Source organism: Nesoenas mayeri (genome assembly GCF_963082525.1).
Source record: "Nesoenas mayeri genome assembly, chromosome: 1".
NCBI classification, from domain to species: domain Eukaryota; kingdom Metazoa; phylum Chordata; class Aves; order Columbiformes; family Columbidae; genus Nesoenas; species Nesoenas mayeri.
This window is the reverse complement of record NC_137541.1, coordinates 104,937,350-104,965,324: the sequence shown is the minus strand read 5'-3', so window position 1 is coordinate 104,965,324 and position 27,975 is coordinate 104,937,350. Positions and strand designations below refer to the sequence as shown.

At 36.2% G+C, this 27,975-nt stretch overlaps 1 protein-coding gene across 1 annotated transcript in view; it reads right to left on the bottom strand.

The window, feature by feature from the left end:
* MOSPD2 (motile sperm domain containing 2) overlaps positions 1-27,907 on the bottom strand; it is a gene marked incomplete at its 3' end in the record, with an annotated part of 31,381 nt that extends 3,474 nt beyond the window's left edge. Inside the window, exons 1-11 of the mRNA XM_080363583.1 lie at positions 27,837-27,907; positions 27,557-27,623; positions 17,839-17,994; positions 16,987-17,073; positions 14,277-14,431; positions 11,904-11,964; positions 10,644-10,682; positions 9,557-9,681; positions 7,447-7,617; positions 4,583-4,695; positions 586-682 (exon numbers count right to left, since the gene is read on the bottom strand). Of these exons, the coding sequence (XP_080219709.1) occupies positions 586-682; positions 4,583-4,695; positions 7,447-7,617; positions 9,557-9,681; positions 10,644-10,682; positions 11,904-11,964; positions 14,277-14,431; positions 16,987-17,073; positions 17,839-17,994; positions 27,557-27,623; positions 27,837-27,845 (1,080 nt within the window). The 5' untranslated portion in view covers positions 27,846-27,907. The remainder of the gene's footprint in view (positions 1-585; positions 683-4,582; positions 4,696-7,446; positions 7,618-9,556; positions 9,682-10,643; positions 10,683-11,903; positions 11,965-14,276; positions 14,432-16,986; positions 17,074-17,838; positions 17,995-27,556; positions 27,624-27,836) is intronic.
* Between the last annotated feature and the right edge of the window lie 68 nt (positions 27,908-27,975).

The window sequence follows — 27,975 nt, the reverse complement described above, 5'->3', positions numbered from 1 at the left end:
TACTATATGCTATTTTTTTCCTCTTATATACATACAATATATACATCAAACTAACTATCTGTTAAAATTCTTAATACAGAAGTATAGAAACTTCAGGTTTTTGTGTGTACTGAGAACACCAAAGATGTGGTAGAAATTCAAATCAGCACACAAGTCAATTCAGTATTTCTGAAGAAAACATAACTGCATTCATTCCTTTGATGGGGACATTTGCAGATGGAGCTGCATCATTTTAGAGCATTACTAACTTGTTCCCAGTCAAGATTTAAAAATGAGAAAAATTCCAAAAAGATCACTTTGCAATGTTCAAGCCTTTCTTTTTTGGAAAATATTATACTTTCACTAAACTAACCCTCACCATAGCTCTTCTTCAGTCAGTGCTCCAAAGATTGGTATTACTAATTATCCCCTTTGGGGTGGTACATAATAAGTACAAATTCAGCCAGAAGATTCTGCTTCAAACATCACAACAGAATTAAAAAATTTAGACTGAAAAGTGTGTTTATTAGTATTTTTCCTCCTTACTTAGACAAGAAAAAGTTACACATTTAGTAAAGTAAACCAGGCCACACATAAAATACTTACCTTAAAAGCCACTACGTTTTTAGTGACATTTGTGAGAACTATCAAACATTTTTTCTCTCCAGTTTCTTTGGACCCAAAATATAGTTCTTCTGCTGGGCTAATAAGAAATTTAACAATAATTAATTTCCTCATATTATCTTTACAACATATAATAGAAAAAAAATTGACTACACCTAGAAGAAAACAAAATACTTTCAACCCTGCAGCTACAGTCACTATAAACAATTTTTCATCAAAAAAGCTGTGAAAACAAAATGCAGAAAGTTTGTAGTGAAGCTCAGGGCTGACTCATGACCACAAGTGGATCTCGCTAATTCAGCTGTTACTGCCCTAGACTTCTTCCATCTGGAAGAGCGCGATCATCTGCAACAGCAGGAATAGCAAACATGTATATACAGTCCCTTCACCCACTGCATCTTGGAGCAGTATGTTATGGGAAAAGCATAATTCATTTTAATTTATGGTAATATTAAAGAGTATAAGGTGTCACAGACGGAGAGTAATTTCCATCTTGTACATCTATCCTTGTAATGGGTGTAGTACCCACAGAAGAGGAGCAGGCAGATATCTGCAAGTGGCAATCATTTCAACCACCACAGCCAAATTCACTTGTACTTATGAGTCAGACTTCACATACTTCTGGGGACACATGCACAAATAAAGTTATTGCTTGTTTTTAATGTTATTTTGCAATTAGGAGAGTCATGTATGAAATCTTTTAAACCATATCAAACTAACACAACTCATTTTGGAAGAAGCATTCAAATGAACACTACTAGGCCAAAAGCAGGGCATGCTCCTATACTATCAGCTGAAAGGAAACTCAAGTAGCAAGGGAAAAACTGCTACATCAGGAGTACACAAAGAACTGCCATACTAAACAGTATAACAGAATCGCATATTGTTTTAACAGAAAGCCTTTTTCAAAAAAACCCTGTTACTTCTTTTCCCATTCTCCCCTTTTAAGAATGCAAACTTCATGTTAGTTGGATCTCCTTTCATTATACCAATCCTCCTTTCTCCTCTCACTTAAACCACTGTACTAGCTGAGAAGAAAAATCCTTGGTGCTGTAAGGCAAGTCTAGAAGAGTCATCGAGTGATGACAGTGGGGTGGGAGCATGCCTGTGTTTTGCAATGCATTAGGCAGCTCACATGACAATCATCTTTTTCTGCTTTTTGGTGGGGAAGAGGGAAGTGTACTGAGGCAGAAAGCAAGAAACTGATGGGTTTAAAAAAAGATTAATAGAGTAACTGCATCCCCTTCTCCCTGGTTTTCTTTCATTCCCAAATTCTCCACTTAAGTAACCAACAACAGCAGCGAATGGAAGGAGTGTAGTGACAAAATATTTTGGTTATCTTAATACTGTACTACTGCCGCTGGGTGTTGAAGTAATTGCAAGATGAACCACAAATGAGACAGGAAAGCATTAACTAGCATTAAAACAAGCCACAAAAATAGCTCAAGGAAAGGACAGTTCCATCAGAATCTGATCTTTCCTGTTCCACCACCATGTCTATTTACAAAACAAGAAACGGGGCTTCAGGATCACTGCTGTATGACTGTTGTCTGTCAAATCAACCAGTCCCATAGTGCATAGTGCTGGAAGTGGGTGGTGTGTAGTTGTTGGAAGGGTGGGGTATTTTAAATGAACACCTACGCTTTTTAATTTTAATCTTTACTCTGATGCATGGTGGGCAACTGTTTCAGCTTCCACTAGAAATTCTCATCTGAAAATACACAACACAAGCTAAGTCTTCTGTCTGAAAGTTCAAGTAAACTGCTCCTTTTTGTCTTACCAAACCAATTTCATTTATTGGAGTGGAGTTGGAGGAGGAAGGTCAATAAAGACCAGGCTTTCATAGCAAGGTATGCAAGGCAAATGCAATAGTGGTCTACACCAGCGAGACAGGTATCTAGGTGAGTATGACTACAAATGCAAGAAACAGAGAGGCACAAGCAGAATCATAGAATAGCTTAGGTTGGAAGGGACCTTCAAAGGTCATCTAGTCCAACTCCCTGCAATGAGCAGGGACATATGAAACTAGATCAGGTTGCTCAGAGCCCCATTCAGCCTGGCCTGGAATGTCTCCAGGGATGGGGCATCTACCACCTCTCTGGGCAACCTGGGCCAGTGTTGCACCACCCTCATTGTAAAAAATTTCTTCCTCATGTCTGGCCTAAATCTCCCCTCTTCTAGTTTAAAACCATTACCCCTTGTCCTGTTGCAAGGGGCACCCCAGCTTGGGTCATACACCAGAGCCAACAAGTACTCATCAGTGCAGGGGTACAAGGAGGCACAGTGAGAGGTACAGAAATGCTGCTGGTTCTTGGTGATTTCATGACGTCAGAGCTGCCGCGCTCCAGCCTTCCAATCAGGCTACAGGCTGTTCCTTCATGGGGCAATGCTGCCACCAGCAAGGATAAATGGTAATTATACTGGCAGAGCTTATAGTTTCTCAGCGAGGCTGCTGCAAATAGTTATACATGGGACTATATATTATCAATTCTAAAACTTCAGTGTCCTAAGAAAGATTACAGGGAAATAAAAACTAGTTCTAGGTTCTGCAGAGTTAGAATATTATTAAAATGCAACAACTGTGCATACTCTCAAGAGTTTACAATAAAAAAAACAAACCAAAAAAAAACAAAAAAAAAAACACAAACAAAAAACAAACAAAAAAAAAAACCAAAAAAAACACCAAACAGCAAGGACAATGGAGACATCAGTGTTTTATTTTTGCATGACAACAAGACTACAAGTATTAGCACCTCTATACTTGATTAAGTTTACTCTTTCATGTAATTTACATGAACTCCAACACCTCTATTCCAATGGTAGAATTTGGAATGTTTTATTAGAAAAAAGGTTGGGGAGGCAGCGGGGCTGGGTGGTGGTTTTCTTTGCTTGGGTTATTTGTTGTTTTGGTTTTGTTTCTCTGGGGGTGTTTTGTTGTATTTTAAGTGGATAGAAGAACACAGCAGATTTTGTTTAAAGTTTTTCTGTCCCTGTGACATTCTTTTAAAAATTAATCACAATTCTGCAATCTATGCCTTCGTCCTGCCATATGAGAAGCTAAGTCTAAACAGAGGAGGGTTTTTGCACAAAGTATTATAATTTTCATTTCAAAACTGGACACAAAAATATTTTTGATGCTAATGAGTATGTCATTATCTAAATTCATTGCAAAACTAATCCAGTATAGAACTTACAAAATTATCTAAGGAATTACCTATAAATTAGATATTTTCTTCATTCATCTAATAGCAAACTGAAAGTGAAAATAAAAGTTAGCATCTAAATCAATTTCTAAACAAGCACCTTAACCTGAAAGGCAGTGAAAACAAAAAGCGATATTGGCTAATTCATTTTTTTTTTTCCTAGTTTAATGATAAAAAGCAGATTAACTGCAGGATGTAAGCATCTTGGATGACAAAAAAATCTTCTGAGCACATATGCCATTTATACAGAGCACTTCCCACACAAAATAAATTGGACCCATTCGGTAAAGTTTAACTGGTGCAAACTACTAGTGTAGACATTTCCACCACCTTAAAGGAATTCAAGCAAGATTTAACAGCAAAAGCTGTCTTAGTAAATACATTGTTTTTTTTCTTAAGCCAATGCAATCAGTGTCAAACCACTGCTCTCATTATACAGAGGCACAGGTTTAACTAAATCGAATGATGGTTTCTCAATATAGATGAAACCATAAATGCTTCTACAATTCTGTGAAATGCACACCTACTACATAGTACAAAAAACATGCCAATGGAGACACCAGGGATTTCCTAAAGACATATAAAAGAAGAAAAATTCCGAACTTTGTAAAAATAATTCTTAAAAGTATGTTTATAATTGTTTTACTCTAATAGTCTGCAAAAAAAAAAATAGTGTATTTTGCAAACCAACTCGTTCAGTACTCAAATGTCCAAGGCACATTGTAAAAAAAAAAAAAAAAAAAAAAATATATATATATATATATAAGAATTGTTACCTGATATGTAATAAAGGTCCTTTAAAAGTGGTTAATGCTTTCTTTGCATTTTTTGGTTTGCTCTCTGTTTTGTCAGTTTCCTCTGATTTGGAAATTTGTTCTATAGAATTCATCTGAGTAAAAAGGACAGTTATAATGATTAACTAAAAACCTAGGTTAAACAAGTTACAGACTTATGCAGGTATTTTGAAGAATACGAGGAGTCTTATTTCAACAATTTATATCTTGCAGACCAGGCTTAATATGTATTCATTCCCTGAAGCTGCTTGAATTCCACTGAATAAAATTATTTGTTATAGAAGTTACATAATGTATTAAACATGCATGAAACAAAACTTGTGCTTTTTTCCATGTATTTTACCTGATTTTTGAACACTCCAGACAGATTAAGTTATTGTTCCTGAAATATTTAAGATTATAAAGCACTGATGCTATTCTGCCACTGCAAAACTTTTCAATTAAAACAGATATCCCAATATAATCACTGAACACTGAATAGCAAACACAATAACAATCCCACACTTTATTGTATTGCAGAGTTGCTAAACAGATCTCCACTGCTTTTAGATGAAACTCTGAAGTACTGGAGAACTTGAAAGAAACAATGCTGATTGAATTGGTGCATCCAAAACTGCAGATATCTTAGGTTCTGAGGGTCTTCGTCTATTACATTAAGAAAAAGATGTCAACAGGCCGGGACATATTATAAAAAATGAAAAAGCTCTGGAATTAAGTGCAAAATGGGCCGGGAAGGGGAAATACAGAAGACTGAAATAGTAAGTGATATCACGACTCAAGATCAGCTAGCTTAACAGTTTCTTTAGCCTTGTTTTTATTCTACTTTATTCTCTCTATGGAGAGAAGACATAAAGAGAATTAAGTTTATGTAAGTTTGAAGTATGGGAATGAGAGGAACACAAGACTTTGGAGAAAACCCGTTTTATAAAAAGAAATCACACAGCAACTTTATTTTCTTTTTTTAATAATTACAATTATAGTAAAAGGTTAGTGTATAAATAGACTGCGCTAGTTACGTGTAAGCCTAATTAAAATTACCAGAGAAAATATTACTATTGCACGCACTAAAGGTGGAAGCATCCACAAGACAGGCACTTACTGAGTTTACCACTCAAGGCTCCCTCTACTTTGTGGAAAGAAACAGGCCCTTCTATAGGACAAGAGGAAGCATACATACAGAAAATAAATCAGATGAAATCTTAGTGATGACAAGAGCCTGCATATAAAGACTGGTAGTGTAGTAAATAATGAAGAAAACAATATCTTACAGATCACTTGAAATCTGTTAGTTTGAAAGCTGGTCTTAATACTCTTTTTTTTTTTAATAAGACACAGTCAAGTGAAAAAAAACCCCAAACAACTTAGAAACAGGAAATGCCAACCATTCTGAGAAAATAAGGGAGTATTTCAGAATAACATTTTGGAAAAGAACTTAACATTGAAGAAGCAAACAATGGTGTACTTGCTGTGGAAAGAGCAAGTATTATTCTTAAATATGTGACCAAAAGAATAGCGAGTTGAAGCAAAACAGTCTACTTCTAACAGAAATAGAACCAACAACGAGATATGGTCTGAAGTTTTAAAAGTGTGTTAAAGGTAAGGCCTTATATGTGCCTTAAGATCATTTGATACATGACCACAAATGTCAATCTTAGTTCATTGGAAGGACTGAGTAGCAGCTTGATTACACTTGATTATAAGAGAAAATACCAAAAAACCATTATTTTAATAGTGAAAACACCAAAAAAGAAACTCAGCAAAAAAACCCCACTAAAACAAACAACAACAAAAAGCACACACACCAAAAAAAAACCAACCCACCCAAAAAACCCTCACAAACAAACAAAACACCTTAAGTAGGAAGCTGAAGTCAGCCAAGCAAATGAAAAACAAGCACTGAGACTATAAAGCACCAAAGCGAACTCATGCACTGAACAGGAATTCTTCGCTTTTCCATATCTGAGAATCAAAGTTTGGGAGCTGTGCTACAACCAAAAGAAGCTTCCAAGTCTAATGGTCAAGAAGTCACCAAGGTTACATAAAGCTTCCTTTTGACCTTAAGGTCACTGAAATAATTTACTTTTGAATAGCTGGCCAAGTTGCAAAGAACAGCTGGACTACTTAAAGTAAGCTGTGTTTCAAATTATTCTGACAAAAACTTAGAACAGTAAATGAAACTGGAAGCACAATAAAGTATTCTGATTTTTCTACTATTTTGAAGAGTGATACTCTCACTGACTATCATTGCATATTCCTAAATATCACCTCATATGGACTTGTGTAAAACAGTAACTATATTTCTGGATAAACATCACTGCAGGAAGATTATATTGTAGAACAAGATCAATAGATTAGAGATACTATTTCTCCTGAGACTAAATGAACACTTTTATATGTTGAGATTTTATCAATAATTTAAGAAAACACATTCACATTCAGTAAAGTATAAATATTTAACTTAGTATTTTCTCATGTACATACTGACTTAAGCATCTGAGAAAACGAGATGTATTTTCAGATGTACACCACTAGATACCCCAAGATGAAAAATAAACCAACTAAAACAAACCAGAAACATTTTAAATTATACTGTACAACTCACTATATTCCAGAGATACACTAAATATTTGGCACACATTTAACTCATTCAGAAGCATAACCTGGTCTTCACAGACTAAGATGCAAGATTGAAGCTGAAATTATAATTTTCATTTTTACTGGGTTCCTTTGTCAAACTGCAGGTCGGAAAAAAAAACAAAAGCCAAACATGAAACAAAATTCATATGCTTCTTGTCCCACTTTGTAACATTTAACTAGTCTTGCCTCAGCCTTCAGAGTTAAGATACCTTTTTCTGATTAAGGCTGTGTTCTTCATTTGGCTCCCCAGTCTCCTTGGTTTCTGCATCTATCTCTTCTTTACTTTCATGCTCATCTTCACTAGTAATGGGCCCATTTTCACATAGAGGAGTTTGAAAATCATCATCAACCAGTGGAGGATAACTGTACTTGAAAGAATCCTAAAACATAAGGAGATTTTAAAGGACCGGTTATTTAGGAGGATGAAGAGTGCCTTCTCAAGTATTTTTAATGGAAATACTACCAATTTTTTGTTGTTGTTTCACATGACTTCAATGTTTCATTTTTTCATTTTAAATTGGACTCCTGTGCACAAAGCTCACACTACCATTATTTTATATTGTATCATAATTAATAAACAAATAAATACAGTCACCCAATGAAGCCACTAAATTGTAACAACTGGTGTTATTTATAGTCACAGCAGAACTAGAATATCTGGTCTATCGAGGATCAGCATTCAGAGTCTCAAGACTGAAGATTTTTTCTTAGTTCTAGGAAATGCGGTTTAAAAACTCCAACAGCTATTTCCGAAGAATGCTCCAAGAGTGACAAAAAACTTCAGTTGTTCTTTGTATTTTATTTTCATAATAGCCATGGTTTGAAAACAAACAAACAACAAACAAACCCCAAACCAAACCGAAAAACACACAAAAAAAACAACCACCAAAAAACAACAACCGAACAAAACCCAAACACACACAGACAAACAAACCCCACACCATGTATCACAGAGTGTTAGGGATTGGAAGGGACCTCAAAAGATCATCTAGTCCAATCCCCTTGCTGGAGCAGGAACGCCTAGGTGAGCTTACACAGGAAGGCATCCAGGTGGGTTTTGAATGTCTCAGGAAACAACCCCAAACAGTCCCTCAAGTTTAGCCTTGTGTGTGGACCTTTAACATATCCTGCAACCCAGACCTCGCTCTTTGAAATGCCAAGTCAATTTAAAAACCAATATTCAAGACACCTGAGTAGTATAGAAGCAGCATACTGAAGTTCTCAATGCTTCTGCAGTAAAGGTAGCTTTTCCATTGGAAGACAAATAAAAACAAAACAAAAACAACCCCAAACCACTTAGTTTTTGCTATTTAGAAATTCTCTTAATATTCTCAAAATAGTTTTATTACACTAATGTTAGAAACAGTGTTTAAACAGGGATCTCTGTTCCTACTGCACTTTCAAACAGTTTTAAATCCCAGTGAAACTGAATTAGTCTGCCAGCTTTTCCAGAAGAGAAGGAAAATAACCCAGCTTTGCCTCCTGTGAAACAAACTCGGGCCATGCCCACAGTTCCCAAACTATGGTACCAGTAGGGAGTTAAATAAAGGTGTCTCAAGAGAGCCCTACCCATAAGCAAGTATGTTTTCTCAAGACAAAGAATAATTTTGAAGGAAAAACATCCTCTTTCCACAAGTTCTGTCATGACGATTACGCAAACAGATTCACTAGTTTTGTGAAAAATGAAATGTTGTACAAGATGCTTGTGCTGTTTTGCTATTTAGACTGTTCTAGAATAGGATCCAGGTTCTATTAAAGTGATACCAAATTGCAGCACACTCTTTGGAGCCCTAACATGATCTTAAAAAAAATAATCTTCTACAGCCACATCTTGAAATGCAGTCCTAGAGACAACAATGGAAAAATAATTTCAATATGATGGTCTCTATTGAATCATAGCTTTGGAGCAGGATGAAAACACTCAGGGGGCCACGAAACCCATTTTCTGTTCACAGAACTTGTTTCATAAAACAATATAATCTCTAATTCATCAGGTGGAAGGAAAAAAAAGAGTAGAAGAAAGAATGACACTTAAAATGGATTTATTTTTTTTTTAGAGATCTAAAGTCTAAGTGGCTTCCAAAGACTTGAAAGAGGATGAACGATTCAGAAAAAATATTTTTGTACTGAAGACTGCCAGATATCAAACTCTTATGAAGTTAACCTATTATATATTAATCAGATCTACAAATTATAATTGCAGAACAATTTCAAGAAATTTCACATCCATGAAGTCCGAACTTCCAACCCCACATACGTAATTTATATAAGTGTGTGTCAAACTATCACAAAAGGACCGTCAATTGTTAATATACTTACAGTTCCACCCATGTGAGGTGGCAGATACTCTCCATTGATGTATTCCTGTACATCATTCTTGTTTGTGAACTTTAACATGCTTATTGCTTCTGGGCCGAGCCAACCCTTCACAATTTTAAAAGCAGCTTAAAAAAAAAAAGTCTACGTAAGTTGTCAGCAAGGGGGTTTTTGCAGTGTACTCGTAGCCCTTATAGAACACAAGTTAGCTACATCCCACAAGATATGGCAGGGCCTACTCTGAAAGTATCTTTATAATGGGGATAAACAGTGCAAGAATATTATTTACAGAGAAAACATTTTATAGACATATATTTTTCTATAGATTAATCTAGATAGACCACAGACTTTCTTTAAAAGAGTATCTTTGATTTAACAAATGACAACTATGTTGTCTTGGAATTTCATTCGGGAAGCACTAAGGGGGCAAAATAAAATTTATTTTCAAATAAAAGAAAAAAGTGAAAAGCTATGAGATACGTATACACTCTTCCTAGTTGAAATGTTTTGCAGCTTTAAAGGACACCTGTATAGATCTACAAAGTATTGTTCTGGTGTTCCAGAGTTATTTCAGTGATGGTAAAACATGAATATACGGAAAAAGAAAAAGTCAGCATAAAAATACATATTCATATGTGAAAAACACAAGAATACCATGTTTTGCCTGTACATTATAATTGAAGATAATTATTGAAGTATAAACATCAAAACATACATAACAATATCAGTGTTCAGTGTCAGTCATCTACCTTAAGTTGTATATTCTAGTTTTTGGCTGGTACAAATGTCTACTATTTCTTGATGATAGTATTCCTAAGTCATTAGCACATCTAGCTTTGAAAAGATTAGTTGGAAACATTCAAGAAATAGACTGTTTATCACGGTACAAAATACAATGCTAGAAGATAAACAAAAACCAAACTTACGCAACCTACAAATCAACAGATTTAAAGATGCATGTTTAACATGTTCCATCATTCAGCTGTATCTACGTAGAGCAAAAAAATGATTCCTATTTATGCTACTAATTTTAAAGAGTTATCACAATCTAAAAAAACCCCAAAACAAACAAAACCACCAAACAACTCACCATTCATTATCCATGGCATTTCAAAGATCACTATCTTTGCTGAAAGGACAAAAAGAACAGGAAACAATCTGAATACCAAGTGTTGTGTATTTCTCTGTTTAAGAGGTGGCACAGCAATAATGGCCATGTGAACAATGAATACTCAGTTTTAAAAACCACCATGTTTACTTCCTTGTAGGAGCAATTTTGTATGGTTGTTTTTAACATGTATAAACCTATTTCTCTTACTATATAAAGACAGTAGCTGTTTGCTTGGAAAACAGTTAATAAAATTCTAAACTACAGACTGTTTATATACTTCCCTGGGAAGCTACTTTTCTGACACACTGTTACTAAGAAGTAATCTCCTCAAATAAAGCAAAGAAAAGTAAAATCTCAAACTGACCTAGAAAAGCAACTATTAATGGTAATGAAAGTTCAACAGGTATATTCAGCACCTCTTCTTCCCAAAGAAACAAATAGCAAGAGTCTTTGTAAATCTACATTTTTTCCAACCTTTGTTTTAGCAGAGAAGTCTGAGAAGTTAGTATTTAGACTCAGAAATGTCCCTAAATTTTTCTCTCAAATGTCAAAAAAACCCCAAACCATAATGTTGCACTTGCCTTTAGTTTGATATTTAATCAAAGTTATGAATTTTGAACAGCAAGCTGAAATCTAATATTCAGAGTTTAAGCAGTTGCTGTACAGAATTTCAATATTCACAGACACATGTTCACTTAAAATTTATAACTCATTTAAGACTTACTAGCAAAAACTATTCAGTGATTTCCTGCCCATAAAAAAAAAACCAGCAAGCAAGCATACAGGTTTTGCCAAGTGTGTAAACAAATATGCCTTATTTCTGTTCAGAGTAAACCATTGCTCCCTAAAATTTTCTACAGCCATGCACTTTGTCCCCTGAAGACTCCTAAACTGTCACGCAAGTTTGCAAAGCTTCTTCCCAAGTAACAAGGAGCAAAGGAAAAAAAAATAAGCATCTAATAGAACTGAATTGGCCTATATAAATTTTTAATCTGTAAAAACATGTCTTAGATTATTATTTCATGAAAACCTAGTTGATTTTTGATGAATGTAGAGTTTATCTACAATACAGATTTGTGCTGACTTAGGAGCACAAAAATATTCTGAATTTGTAATGTTCACACAGTTACCACATAAAGCACATGCAAAAAGAGTTGGTCTTCCCCATCATCTGTAATATTACAAAATGCTCTTATTACACACATCTACAGTACTTCAGATTTAATATACAGTACTTACTGAGGAAGTTTGGGTAATAATCTGTAAAACAGTTGACAATAAACCGAACAAAATCCAAGTCCTAAAATAAGAGCACAGAGCAAACACACTGTTAATCTAAACATTAAAAATATCGGCTTAGTCAAGCTAAGGCATTTATTGAATAGTACAAGATACTTATATTGTAACCATCTATATGCAAATTTTACACATACTACAAACATCCAAAGTCAATGCAATGCTTTTCACTTCCATAAACTGCTGCAGGATTGTGCTCAAACTTAGCTCTAAGAAAGGTCTAAGAAAGAGGAAAACAGATGTTATCAATGCAATAATTTAGGTATCTAAACCTCCGCAGAGTATCAACAGGATTTAAGCTCTACAGGAAAGATACAGAAAATAAATCTTTATCAATAGAGATGCTTGACAAATTATTTTAAAGCTTTACAAGGGAGAGCACTTAACATACTTAAATTTGCCTTCAATAACTTCTCTTGCATATTGTTCAATATACTACAGCACTCAGAATCTTCCAGAGGAGATTAAAAAAAAAAAAAAGTTTCATTTAAAGATAATTTTTTGTTTTAGTATTAGCTTGAATATTAGCTTGTGATATGAAAAGAAATTCTGGGCAGAGGTAGGACTCCAAAGAGCTGGGGCCCCCAACGTAAGATTGGATATGGACCTGTTGGACTGAGTCCACAGAAGGGCCATGAAGATGATCAGAATGCTGGGACACCTCTCCTGTGAGGACAGTCTGAGAGATGTGGGGCTGTTAAGCCTGGAGAAAAACAGGCTCTGGGGAGACCTTATAGTAGCCTTCCAGTACCTAAAGGGGACTTAGAGGAAAGCTGGAGGGGGACTTTTTACAAGGGTATGTAGTGACAGGACAGGGGATAAATGTCTTTCAACTGAAAGAGGGTAGATTTAGGTTAGATATACGGAAGACATTCTTCACCATGAGGGCTATGAGGCACTGGAACATATTGCCCTGTGAAGCTGTGGATGCCTCATTCACAAAGTCAGGTTGGATGCGGCTTTGAGCAACCTGGTCTAGTGGAAGGTGTACCTGCCCATAGCAAGGGAGCTGGAGGCAGGTGATCTTTACGGTCTCTTCCAACCCAAATTATTATGTGATTCTATCATTCTTGTATACCACTTATTTTCAGAGTGATTCCATCCAGTGAGCAGACTCACAGAAACAGTACAGCCAAGTCTCTATTTCAAAATCCAGGTATGATAGAACTGACTACACAGTAAAGGGTAAAGTGGGCATTATATGAAACCGGTATTGATAACAGAATAAGAGATACCTAAGCAAAGTACCTTATTGTGGTAAGGTGGGAAGTCTGCCATGAGTACTCATACTTTCCCAAGTCCTTCTAACAGAAGTGATCACTACTACTGCTTTCAGAAATAGTACAAAATATATTGCTGATGGAGTACCCAAAGCCTGTCATAAAATAAAAATGCTACATGGAACAGGCTCCTAGCTTGATGTAAACACACTGTTACAAGATTTGTAGACAAAGAGAAAAAAAACAACACCCTGTATAAGAATGCACACAACTTGAAAGCTTTATTAGTAGCTTCAGCAACTAGAAACTAACCGAAACTTGATATCTTCAGAAGCAGAAGGTAGCCTTCAGTAGGAACATTTATCTCACCTAGCTGTTGCTTGTACCAAATACAGTATCATTCATTTAAGAGCATAAAAACAGTGACAGATTTCCAAGTAATGATCAGAATCTCCTGTTCATTAACAAGGATGCTGCTTTTTATTCCACTGCCTATGCAAAAGCAGTACCATAAGATATGAGGAGGATGAATCCATTATTTTAATTAGATCTAGAACTAGAAATACAGGCCATTCAATAACTACATGTATTCCAGTTACCTCAAGTGATGCAACAAGGTATGAGCCATCAGTGGCATGGATGCATACCAGTGATAAAAGCAACATAGTAGATGTCCATAGTAATGGAACAAACAAGTGAAGCATGCTCTGGAAAAGAACTCAGAAATCCAAGTTATTTTAGGATAAACTGTACTCACATTAAAAGATGGCTCAGCCTATTGCCTTTTGGATTCTTAAAACTAAATTCTACTACTGTCATTCATGATGACTGACAAACCCAGCTGGTGAGCAACTACTATATATATATTCACTGTGACTCAGTCGCCAAACTAAAAGCAAGTTTTCAGTGTGCTGTACAAGACTTAAAATGTAACAAAGATTTCGGAAAGCACGCATGTCACAAGAAGACATATCATTGATAGGAGCAATTGTTAAGTTCTCTAAGTGTCAAGAACTGCATAGAGACTCCCCTTTTCCTGGGGACATAGTTTAAATAATTCAGAAAGCAATTGGAAAAACATAATCAAAATACTTACTATATGACTGATTCCTGTTTCAGACATGTCAAATACCACTGTTAGGGGCTTTCCATGATCTCTCTTGGCATAATGTTCTAACCAAAACGCTACCAGTTTCTTTTTGTCAAGTTGCTGTTTAGGATCTTTTGTATGATGTTTCACTCTGAACCAAACTTGTGAGAAGAAAGAAAAAACACACACAAAATGAAATGACAGATCCAAATTAATGGAAAATATGATGCAAATAACTACAGAGGATGCACTATAATGTATCACTCCTGAGTTTGTATTCTACATTTCTACTGATTTTGCAGCCACTGAACACCCAGAAAAACAACTGCATACCTTTCCACACATCCCCTTTCCTTGCTCACATTTCTATATATTGGAACTTTTTAAAAATTGAAAATACAATGAATTAAAGAAGAGTAAAGTGGAAAAATGTACTTAAAGGCCACATATCTACATCATTATTTCATAACTTCAAATTAATATCATATTTGAGGTCCACATGATTTATGTTCTGCATATATTCTAAGTATTGTTGTAGTTGTGAACTGTATGTTTCTTTTGCTTAATTTTATATAGCATTGTAGTGGACATGTTTGAAAAACTATTTATACATACATTATGAATTATATAAAAAACAACAGACCTTTCCAAAATGAAATAAATCCAGAAGATAAGTAATGAAAGTCCAATACAGACCCTTCTGGAATAAGAAATGAGTCAGCAGACACAAGTTTTTCCATGAAAAGTAGCATATTCCAAAGTACCAGAATTTATATAAAAGTCTAAAACCAAATTATCAGTTATACAATGGAGTGACAAAAGAAGTACTCAGGGCAGCAATGTGAAGAGCAGTCTTCATGTTTGGTACCTCTACAATACCAAAATTAGACAAGCCCTGAAAATAATTGCAGATATATTCCAATATTTTTCTCTCTGAAACTTGGAAAGTCTTACTAAAAAAGCCCCAATTTCTTATCCATGTCTTTTATTCCCAAATGCAAATAAAAATATTTTATAGTTCATGTAAAGAAACACTATTCTTTTTAAACATGGCATATTAACCTGATGCTGTAATTTCAGAATTTCAAAAATATAGCCCTATTCAAACAGAGAAATCTTGTGAAAGTAACCAGTAATTCTTGAAGAAGTTCTTTATACTTTAAAATGCCTGTTTGGCATAACAGAATGTGAATGGAGCACATGGCCCAAGAAATACATTTCTCAAATATTGACTAAGCAGGAACTCTTAACTACAAAACAATCTGAATTTGTGTAACAACTCAGATATTCTGACCCAATTAGCATTCACAGAAGAAACACTTCAAGTATGGAAAAATAGGCATTAGTTACATTTCAGTGACCACAAAATCAGAAATCAATATTAAGCTGACTTACACATCCTTGTCATGAAACGATTGCATAATTTTCTCATTTCAAGCACTGATACAAGAAAATAAGTTTTTTTCCTACTTTCCCCCCACCATAATTCCACCAAATGGAAGCACCCAGTATACTCAAGTTGATCTTTCGAAATGCTATAAAAAGGTATCACTACCACTCATCCTTGAATACTTACCATGGAGGCTAAAAGAAAATCACGAAGCGTAACAAAGCAGCAATTTTTTTTTTTTTTTTTTTAATACAGCACTAATATCTGACAATAATAAGAAAAGAGACAGTTTGACAAAACACATCCATAGTATAAAAGCTGCATTTTCCTGGTCATGGTGGTTTTTTTGGTGGTTGTTCTTTTTGTTTGTTTGTTATTTTGTTTTGTTCTGTTTTGTTTTTTTTTTTTGTTTTTGTTTGGTTTTTTTTTGGGGGGGGGGTGTTTTTTATTGCTGTTGGTTTTGGTCTTTTTAACTAGTATATTAGTGTTTAAAAAACAGCCGTTTCTGTAAGAGATTGGACTGCTTGTGTATTTCTGGAAGCACAAACTAGACCTTGCAAACCAAGGAAAAGCAGAATTTTGAATTTAACTGTTTTTTTTTCCTCCCCTGAGGTTCGAGATGGTTGCTTGGAAAGCTTCATGAGTGATTCGTTTTAAAAGCCTCTTTTGCCTCGTAGGATTTAAGCTTAATTAAAAGTAAGTATGCAAGATGTTACAACAGATTAATTTATAGAAAAATAATACTGCCCATCTATTACATGCTATTAAAAAAACCTTGGGAGTATTTCAGGCAATATTCGGCATTTCTCGATAAATCTTATTGTTTAAGATAATCACGCAACTTCAGAGGTCATTGTCCAACAATTCTCAGCTGTCCACGCTGCCACTGAACATTCTGACAACATTAGAAAAATTGGAAATAAAAGAAAACCATTGCAGACCTCCTGTGAACCCCTGCAAGTATGCAAGAATGTGGGCTGCTAGAAGAGCAATGAAAATGCATTGTAATACTGAACATTTCTACTAGTCATATACACACTACGGTAGATACAGAAACAATGCACACCAATAGGAAAGTTAAAAACTGCATTATAGTTAGGATAAAGTTTTATTATTTTTGAAAACGGCTAACAAAGTTTCCTTATACCACTTCTGTGATCCAAAGAGATACTCACAGTTATCAACTTCTTGTCATTTTTAGTAAAAACAGTTGCCAATATGTACCTACTTCTATTTTTAAAATGTTTGTTTTTCAAAATAGATGCTAAAATGCTGGAAACAAAACAATGATCAATGACTGAAAATATTATATTCTGCGTAACTTACATAATTTGTAGCCCTCTTTATCATACCCATGCAGAAAGAGAGCGCCAATTTCAAATAGCCATTTTGGAAGGACAGATTCTGTCAAGTCTGCAAAGCAAAATGAAAGATTATTTCAGTAATCATATTAATAAAGACATTGTGACTTAACAGAAGCTGCTAAAACCACGGAAGTCTAGCAACAAAATACAAAAATGTCTTTATAAACCACTTTCCAAGGCCCTTACTAAACTAATGCAAACACTGAGCTCATCTGAAACTTTTACTATCTTCTTCCTCTCTTGTTGTATGGTAGGGTCTGTTGAGGAAGAGATAATATTTTTTTAAAATTGCTATAAGAAAAAAAACACTGCAAATGTTTGGGTTTTTTTTTTTTGCTCAAATCTGCAACTCCTCTTGCTCTATCCTTTAATTCAGGTTATGACATTCTATAGATAAATATAATCTTCAAAACATTCCGACAACACAAAAACCAGATCTATTCTGGGGTGTAAGACCAGCACTACTACGATGAAAACCAGAGGCCTGGTTTTGTAGGGTTTTCATTGTTGTTTGTTTGAGGACTCAATTCTAGCAAATGCACAAAGACAAAAGAAGATATAGTTGCCTTCCTCTTAAACAACCTTTCAAAAGACTTATGGAACCACAACAAAACAGCAAGACAGGTCAACATGAAAAGCAATAGTTCTATTTTTTAATTGTCTTTGTTAATCTGAGTAGAAAAGTCCTGGCTCACTTCTCTATGGTATATACAAAATCTGTAAAAGGTGCTTAATGAAACTACATACAGAAATCAGTGATAGTTCAATATGAAAACAACATATACCATTGAAATCATTATATAACATAGCTTACCATTAACGGTATATTCTTTCCTCCACTGAAAGCTTTCATCGATCATCTTTAATGTATCATCTATAACATCGTGACGCCAAATCAGATAGTTTTCAACCCATTTATCATCTTGCTGAAGTCTTTCCACATCTCTAGAATCGTATTTATCTGATTTATCTAGCAAATAAATAAATTCTTGTAAGAATATAGCATTTGCTATGAAAACATGAACAGACTCGTCAAGTATCACTATACGCATCTACTAGGTACATAAGGTTTCTTTCACAGTCTCAAACTTAGGCAGACAAAGCATAGCATCAGAAATTGAAAACATCTACCTACTGTGACAATACTTAGGAACACTACAAGATATGGGTCCCAGAAAATATTTTTCTAGTGAAAGTTATTCAAAGGAAAAACATTACAAAACAAGATGTGTACCAAGCAGATGTAATTTTTCTAAAAACATGTTTCTAGAATTAATGTAAATTAATATACAGTCTAAGAATCTGTATATTGATTAATATATAATATTAAGCATCACTAGTTCAAGCTTGAGTTCTCAAACTTACAGGCATCAATCATCAGCACATCAGATCACAAAATGTCAGAGAACATATGTCAAAATGGCTATTTTTGGCCAGCCACTATATATCATTTTAAATAAAACGATTTTGTTTAATGCAAAGATCACACACTCCGCATTTATAAATTGCTACCTTACTGAGCACAAACTAGATGCAACTCTAGAGTTGTACAAAATCTTCAAGTCTCGAGCTCTTGTTTCAGAATGGCAACAGGACAATAGATTAACAAGCTTTAGGAAGTACTTCAGATAAAACAAGAGTTGCTGCTGCTCCTTTTTTTTCTAAACCTTGACTTTTTTTTTTTTTGGTTGGTTAGATTTTTGTTGTTGTTTTTATTGTTATTATTTAAATAGGAAAGTTTGTAAATACAAATGCTTAAGTAGACCTATTGTTATTGTAGTTATGCTTAAACAAAGGCTTAGTTTTTAGATCAATGCTTGTCTTTGTCTGCATCACTGGAATGTACATCAAGTAAGAGCCTTCTAAAAGCAACAGACACTGATACACATCTCTTTGCTAACTACCAAAAAACCATCAAACTCTTCAACTTTCCACTTAAATTAATTCGTGATTAGCAAGAAAAAAAAAAAAAACAAAAACAACAGACTGGCTGTTGAAAAAATAGATGAGAATTTGAGAATTTCCACATACTGCAAAGGCTATTCCTTTGTCAGCAGCAATAAACTCTAAGTAACTACTTTCAGGGCCACCACAATTAAAATAAGTATTTAGAACTGTGACTGGAAGGTTTAGGGATGCATAGTTCAATCAGACATCTTAACTCCAAGGAAGATGTTAAGAAAAATACACCATTAAATTCTGCTAATATTTTTAATTTTACTGGCCTACATGCAAAGTTATGACTTGTTTTACCTGTTATTTAAGTTATACTCTGTTTCCTGTGACAAACTAGTCAATATAACTGTAAGATTATACCCATTTTAAATGAACCCATTCATTATTATAGTTGCATTTCTCCAATGCATCTCTTCACATCCAACAGCTTCTCACATAACATTATCTACTCAGTTCCTTCTTGATTAGGTTTCAAATTTCTCCTTCCCATAATCCCATCCTACTCTCTTATGCTATTCCTTAGCCAAACCATAGACTGACAAAAGTGGGATTTGGCCAAGTCCCCTAATTGCTCCCCTCTGCCCACAAGCCTCCAATCCACTAAAGACTCTCAATTTTCAGCTCTATCGCTCTTCATTGCCATACTTGCACCAGACAGCTTATTTCCTATACTCTGACTAAACCCAGTAAAGCAAACACTCACCACATGACTGAAATGCTGTTTAACTTCTCCGTGGCTCTAGGTCAACCACAGAGGGAACAAGTTGTGAAGATTTGGGGTATTAAATTTTGTGAAGTCTCAACTGCTCCTTTGAAATTTGATTATTACTCCAATGATTTATGATTTAGACACGCTTGCCTGAGAAACACTAACAGTACCTATTTTCAAGTTAGCATCATAGAAATATAACATTAGAGAGGATTTATGCAAGTCACTTCACTACTGACTCCTGCTCACAGCAAGGCTAACTAACTTCCCAGTTCAAACAGGTTGCTCAGTACCTTTTTCAGTCAAGTTTTCCACCCTCAAAAGGGTAGAAAGATTTCACAGCCTCTTTTCATATAACATAAGTTCCAACTCAAATCCCTTTCAAAGGTACTGCCATGTACAGTAACTAAGCTGGCACATCCACAATCAGCTAAAGTAAGAAAAACACTGGCTTCTCTTAGCCAAGGTACGCTGGCTATTTTATGCTATGGATTATTTCGTAGAATAGTTTGGGTTGAAAGGGACCTTTAAAGGTCATCTAGTCCAACTCTCCTGCGATGAACAGGGACATCTTCAACTAGACCAGGTTGCTCAGAGCCCCGTCCAGCCTGGCCTGGAATGTCTCCAGGGATGGGGCATCTACCACCTCTCTGGGCAACCTGGATCAGTCCTCTTCTAGCATAAAACCATTACCCTTTGCTGTGGTTTTAACGGTCCCTGATAAAAAGTCTGTTCTCATTTTTCTTAAAGGCTCTTTTTAAGTATGGTATTTCAGCTATTCAAGCCATATATAGCTACTCGTAGCCACAGCAAACTAGGACTTTGCAAGAGCAAAGATTAACAACAGCATTACACATCTCTAGTCCCTTGCTCCAACTTGGTTTAATAATCTCTACCATGCACCAGCTTCCAGCTGAGAACAACTGCAGTTAATCAATCAGCCAAGTATTTGTCCAAGATCAGTCCCTTGTATATCCTATTTGTATAAGGGGTTTGTGTACTGTAAATTAAAGAGGGAAAAAAAAAAAAAAAACAACAAAAAAAACCAAAACAACAAAAAAAACAACAAAAAACCCAGTAGGTAAAAACTAAGAGGATAACGTTTCACACTACTTTCTGAGGGTCTCTTTGCTTTTATTATCTATTTGAGATCAGAACCATCAGAATGATTACAAGAGGCTCTATTCTGTCAAATATAAAAACATTAACTTATCATTATGTGGAACACACCTCAGAACACACATTTATGGGCCACTAACAAGCTTCTCCAAACTCTGACCTTAGATATTATTTTAAAAAATGGAAATTTAACTTCACAAATATTTTGAAAAAATTAAAGTGAAAAAGGAATGGAGAAAACGTTTTATCTAAACTTTCAACATAAAAATGAAAAGCCAGCTGAATTCAGATCAGATAGTTGAAAAAAAAAAATCCTCTTTTTAGCAACTAATTCTCAGCAAGATAACACATGTAATCTGAATTTACATAGATACTACAATAGGAATAAGAAGACAGATTCTGCCTTGCAGAACGCTCGTATTGAGCCCTCAGCACAGGAAAGACATGGACCTGTTGGAGAGAGTCCAGAGGAGGCCACCAAGATGATCAGAGGGCTGGAACAGCTCTGCTGTGAGGACAGGCTGAGAGAGTTGGGGTTGTTCAGCCTGGAGAAGAGAAGGCTCCAGGCAGATCTCATTGTGGCCTTTCGGTACTTAAAAGGGGCCTATAAGAAAGATGGTGACAGACTTTTTAGCAGGGGCTGTTATGACAGGACAAGGGGTAATGATTTTAAACTAAAGGAGGGGAGATTCAGGCCAGACATGAGGAAGAAATTTACAATGAGGGTGGTGAAACACTGGCCCAGGTTGCCCAGAGAGGTGGTAGATGCTCCATCCCCAGAATCCATTTCCCATAATTCTGTAGACATCTGGAAACTTGTTCTCTAACTGTGCTGTAAAATAATGTGAACGTTTCTAATTTTAAATCACTCACGGAACACTTGCCTGCAGTTACTGGGTTATTAGAAATTTCTGGAGTCAAAACAGTATTATTTGAAAGAAAATAGACCTTTGGAGTTCTCAACACATAAGTGAAACACATCCTGTATAAGTCAAAAGGAAACAGAAATTTAGGAGCACCCCAACAGAAATTCAGGTGAAACTATAAAGTGAAGTATTTTACCTCAGACAATCTCCAAGCTTAGTCACTTAAGATACCTGTAAACATACTTTGATGCTTTTCTCACTACAAAATTATGTGCTTGTTTCTTCATACCTGCAGAACTGCCACAGAGATGCTGAGACACTCTCTATTTAGGGAGATGGACATCTCTATAAGTCCATAACAGAATTTCGTAAGGTGTTTGCAACACACCCCGCTTGCCCCCAAAGTAACACATGAAACAGCATTCACAGATACTTCTGTTCAAAAAGAGCTAGAGAAAGTCATGTATGTAACTCCAGTGTCAGACTTTCATGAAACATTTCCTGGTTAAGACAACTGCCAAGCTTGGAAACGTGGTTCCCTGCTAACTCAAGAGATTCAAACCTTAGTGCATCCCTGAATAGTTCTACAGCCAGTGGAAGAGGCAAAACTGGGATGATGCAAGACTTTTATGTTGAACTAGTTGAACTAGTCTAGAACCTAATCAAGACTCACAGATCCAGAACAGCAAGAGAAAGCATAACCTGCTTAGCAAATTTTACATTTGTCAGAGAACATTAAAATTAAATTCTATGTTATAGACGAAGGAGTAACACTGACAACAGCAAGGAGAAGATGTCAAAATTATCAAGGGGTAATGGTTTCAAACTGAAGGAGGGGAGATTCAGGCTAGACATGAGGAAGGAATCTTTTACAATGAGGGTGGTGAAACACAGGCTCAGGTTGCTCAGAGAGGTGGAGGATGCCCCATCCCTGGAGACATTCCAGGCTGGGCTGGATGGGGCTCTGAGCAACCTGACCTAGTTGAAGATGTCCCTGCTCGTTGTAAGGGAGGTGGACTAGATGACCTTTGAAGGTCCCTTCCAACCCAAACTATTCTATGATTCTCTCTTAATTCCCTCAGCAAAAAGGCCTTCAGGAAAATTTGAATGAGCAAGAAGACTGACCAGGTCTCAGACAGAACTTTAAAAGTTTCAAAGTTCATAATTTTATTTAATCTCAGTTTAAAAATAGCTACTTAAAGTTACTTCCATTTCCTCATTGAACTTTTGCAGTCATGGGAGAAGACAGAAAAAGTTCTGTTTGAACTGCAGCTTCTTCCTGTCACTTGCCTTCCTTTTTCTTGCTTCAGAATGTGGTCATAGAAAGAATAGAACTCCTCACTGACCTGTTAATAATTGTCTTTATCAAGCTGAGAAACTTATGGTGAAACACTGACTTAATTACTGTCTTTCAAAATGTAGGACCCTGTATAACACAAGATAACAGCTCTGAACAGAACTCAAAAATCACGCAAAACTAAGGGAACACAAATTTCACTGCAGAACTTTCACTGGAAGAACTCACAAAACTCTTTGATACACAAATTGTAAAGTCTCTTCGCATTTTTTGTCAGTGACATCCACATTACCAGGAGACCAATGCTGCACTGCTCCGTTTTCTTCTGGCATTCACGGTTTAGGAAAAATAATAGAAATTGGAGAACATTCAACAAAAATGTAGAAGAAAGACAACAGGACTGGAAAACAAGCAGCACAGCTAACACTAGAAGAATACAGAGAAGTTCAGAATCTACAACCTGTAGGAATGACTCCTTCCTTCAGGAAGAGCTCTTATCTAGAAAAAGAGATGTTACGGAACAAGTCGTACACAAAACTAAGTAGGGATAGCAACTACATGCCTTTAAATAGAGAAAAAACAAACAAACAGAACAAACACACCACCAAAAACAAACACTTCATTGTACAAAAAAAATCGGAAAACACAACTTAAAGTATGTCAAGTATTTCATTACACAATGCCTCTCAATTTAACTACTGCCTTAAGCTATTTCAGCCAAGAAGTCTTTGGTCAGAAACAGTCATAATTATTCCTCTGACCTTGTCTATAAAGGGGAAACTCATATTAGGCATCAGCAGGCAGTTAAAATGTTAAGCTAAGGACTACAGCCGCTTAGGTATGTGCCTTCAATTGTTGGATGAGGAAATCTGCAAGACTGAAAACAATTTAAGAAGGTCAGTAGCCATACAGGGACAAGGACGAAGAAAACAAAACTATTTCTGCCCAATAAGGAGTTATTTCGACAAAATCAAGCAGCAACAAATAAAATATCCACCTTCAGAAGGTAAACTTTTTAGCAAAACTGAGCACTTTCAACGACAATAAAAACTATTTTCAATAGAAAGCTCAAGCATCAATATCACATAGCTTTCTATAAAAACATAGTTTTTTATCCTATCCATGTTTCCTGTCTTATGCTTCCACCACTTCTCAGCCTGAAAGCCAAGAATCGTGGGAAAATAGATTTTTTCAGAGCATAAACAGACATAAGCAGGTATTCAAAATATTAGCTTAAAAGTTTTCTACAATAGTCATATCACTATGGTTTTTTTGAGGATGCTCCATATACCTAAAATCGTATTTGCAACTGGTCAATATGATTAACAAAACACATTTTGCTAATGGCTTAAACTTCATCATGACTTTCTTTAATCTTTTAAACTAGAGTGTGAAACCTTTCTTGTAAAGTCTTTTTCTGAAAATTAAGTTTTGGGTAAAGGAGAAAGAGTGTGCGAATGGAGAGGGGCAGGGAATACAGGCAACAAGAAATGCTAAATATGTAAAGGAAGGTATGGAAAAGATTCCTTGAATGGAAAAAATCTACCAAGATATGATTATAAATAATTTCTACAGTAACTTAAAATGGAGAGTAATAGCTGAGAAAAAGCTAATTTTGGAAATCCTCTAAGGAATGAAAATGAACTGAGAAAAGAGACAAGATTGTTTTCTAGAAAGCATTGTTAGTACCAGTCAGTACTAGAAAATAGCCTTTTGTTTTCATTGTTCCTGTCACCACCCAAATCATTTACATGGCCAACTCTAACAAAGAACCCAAATAGACAAAACAGAAATTAGGCCTCAAACTGCAAAGACAAAAAGTGCTGTCCTCCTACCACATTAGACACCATTCATTAGACTAGCGGACTACCAAGAACTTTTAAAAGGCATGGTTCCCATACTGAAATGCAAGGGTTTTAAATACTAGGCATATACATTCCTCACAAAAGCTTAGGTTATCTCTCAAATATATACAGAAAATTTACTGAAAAGAAACAAAACCACCACCACAAGACCTCAGTTGACATTAAACACTGCTTTGCAGATAAGATCTCACAGCGGCCCAGCTTTCCTTCTAGAACCTCTCAACGGCCACCTTTGCTCAACTTTAGCAAGAAAGTTCTCATGCAAACTTTGGGGAAATGAGCCAGTAAGGTTCTCTGACATGTTCCAAACTGTATCTGACTATTGAAACTATTATTTGATTTTTCATGTAATTCAGAAAACAGATTTCTGGTCATTTCAATCACTACGCAAAACTCTTCCCATCATACCTTGAAAAAATGTCAAGAATGTAGCACATTACTTGGTTGTAACTTTTGTGTGAAATATTCCAACATCTATTAGTTGTCCCAGTTCATACTATTTTTTATGAATCAGCTATATATTAATATATTTGTGTATTTTCTACTTTAATCTAAAAAACTGTATCCTGCCAATACATAATTTTAACTAAAAATCAGAATTCCAAAGGCCCTTTAATTTTTCATTGCATAATAAAGCAAAAATCACTGTAAGAACATCATAGCATTTGTGAGCATTAACAACTGCTATTGCTTTGGGGTGAAAGCATGTAACTGAGTTCCATAACATGGAAGAATCTCTTCATAACACAAAACAGAGTTTCAAGAATAATCAGGATCACTGTTTTCCTCAGAGGGAAAATAAAATAGTGGCAGCTGCATCCTCCAGAAACAAAACTGCCTGAAAATGTTACTCAAATTTTACCACTTGCAACTCATCTCTAGATGGGATTAGGTTAATTCCGTAGAGGCCCACAATTCTATGGCCACACTAAACTCCACAGAAATTATCAGTTTCTGAGTGTGTCTTCACAGTACCCTTAGTTTTGACAGCACACTAAAATTGCTGGATATGAAGCAATCATTTGTACCTTTACAACACGGAAACTCACATACACCTCCATACCTCTTTTCAATTAAGAGAAACATAGAAGAACACATTTTAGAACATAGAAAGACTGAAGGCCCACAATAAAAATAAAACCCTGTGTTTTTCACACTTGAAGTGGGCATGACAACATTAATTTGCTTGTGGCATTCCTAAATTTGAGGGAGGGACTTAAAAATGTAAACTCAAAAAAAAATCCTAATCCTATTTTCCCAAAAGAGCTAAGAGCCCTAAACCATGACCCAAAAATGGGCTTACTGAGCAAATGGGTTCAAAATACTGCAAACAGGATTACGGCTTACCTTGTAACAGTATTCAGTTATTTTAATGGCTGTAACAACCAGCAGGTTTCATTACAACTAGATAAACCTGTGCAATTCCAAGACCATAAGGAATAGTTCAAGGTAATATACCCTTTAAGCAGAAACTGTCCCAAACCAATTGTAGGCTTTTTGAAGAAATTTTTTTATGCCTGTGACTCTGGGATAACAGAATAAAGAGCAAGATGAATCACCCATTATAGCAAAATATACAAAAAACATTAACAGGCAAAATAATTTAAGATCCTCCACTCTACCGAGCCTGAGCTTTAAGACTGCCAAAGGCATCTTTATTCACACAGGAATATCAAAGCAATATAAGCTCTCTCTTTTTCAGGACACTATTCCAATAATTTTGTGGTCTTGCCAGAAATACATTTGCCTTGGTTAGAAATGACCTGTAACTTCCTGTATGCAAGTTAGCAGGGCAACCATATGAAACCAAGTTGCACCACCCTCAAGACCCTCCAGGTTTTCAAGAAAAGTGCTGTAGCAAATGACAAGTCATAGAAGTGTGCAGCCTTTAAGTAGAAGCCATAACTAGGTAGCCTCAGTAATTCTGATCAGGAACATCAAAGCAATGCATGTGTTTTAAGGATTAAGATTTATATTAAAGGAGATGCATGTGTCTTCTACTACCGGACTCTTAGCGTATTTGCGTTAAAAATTGGATAAAAGCATGCTTTTAATAGAAGGCCTTCAGATAGTCATAATAAAACGCCCTGCTTACCGCAATTATTAGCATACTCTAACTACTATATGTTCTACCATAAACAATGCGAATAAACCTTGAAATTAAAGCAAAGCCCTCTAGGCTTTCCCTGGTACTCCCTTTCCTCTTGGCATCTCCAGCACCACCTGATCTTCATTTAAAAGTTTAAAAGTACCTGTACTTAAGAACTGAGTTGGACTCGAAGCAATTAGAGACAGCAAGAATTTAAACTGCAAGTTACTCTAGAAAAACAACTCTTTCCTTGACAAACCGGTTAAGGTCTGAATTATTTTTATTTTTTTTTTCTTTCTATGTTTTATATCTGAAAAGCACCAAGCACAGCAGTGACCCACACACCACAGCCAACCAAACATCACCACGAGTCAAAAGGACCCAAACCTTTGTCCCAACACGTTTCATTACCCAAGAGAGGAACCCAGAAGAAAGCACTAAGAGCCAACACAGAAAAGCTCCTGCTTTGCACATCATCCCCACCCGGCAGCTTCAGCCATTTGAACGAAGAAAAGGCACGAACACCCACTGGCGTGGGAAAGCGGGGATACATGAAGCCCATGGGTGAAAAGCGACACCGGGCAAACCCCAGAGACCACATCCACAGAGCCGGGCCCCGCCACCCGCTCACCTGGCAGGTACTCCGCCTCGAAACGCCGTCTCGTCTCGCTTATCAGCGCGGCCTTGTCCTGACGCTGCTGAGGGGAAACAAGAAACGGGAAAGGCGTGAAAGGAAGGGAAAGGCCGGGGCCCGACATAGCCCCAGCCCCTCCACTCTACGGCGGGCCCCACCACCCCCACCACCCCCACCACCCGACCTCCAAGCCGCTACCGGGAGGCGGTTGGGGAAAGAGTGCCCAGCGAGTGAACAGGCATACGGAAGGAAGGAGAACGGACGAGCAGAGACTCACCTCAGCCATGGTCCCGCGGAACCGCCCGCAACAACCGCACAAGGGGGAGAGCGAAGCGGGGATGGAGCCGTCGCGTGACCCCGGCAGGGGGCGGGGCGCAGGGCGAGGGGGCGGGGCCTGCCTGCAGCCCGCCGGCCCC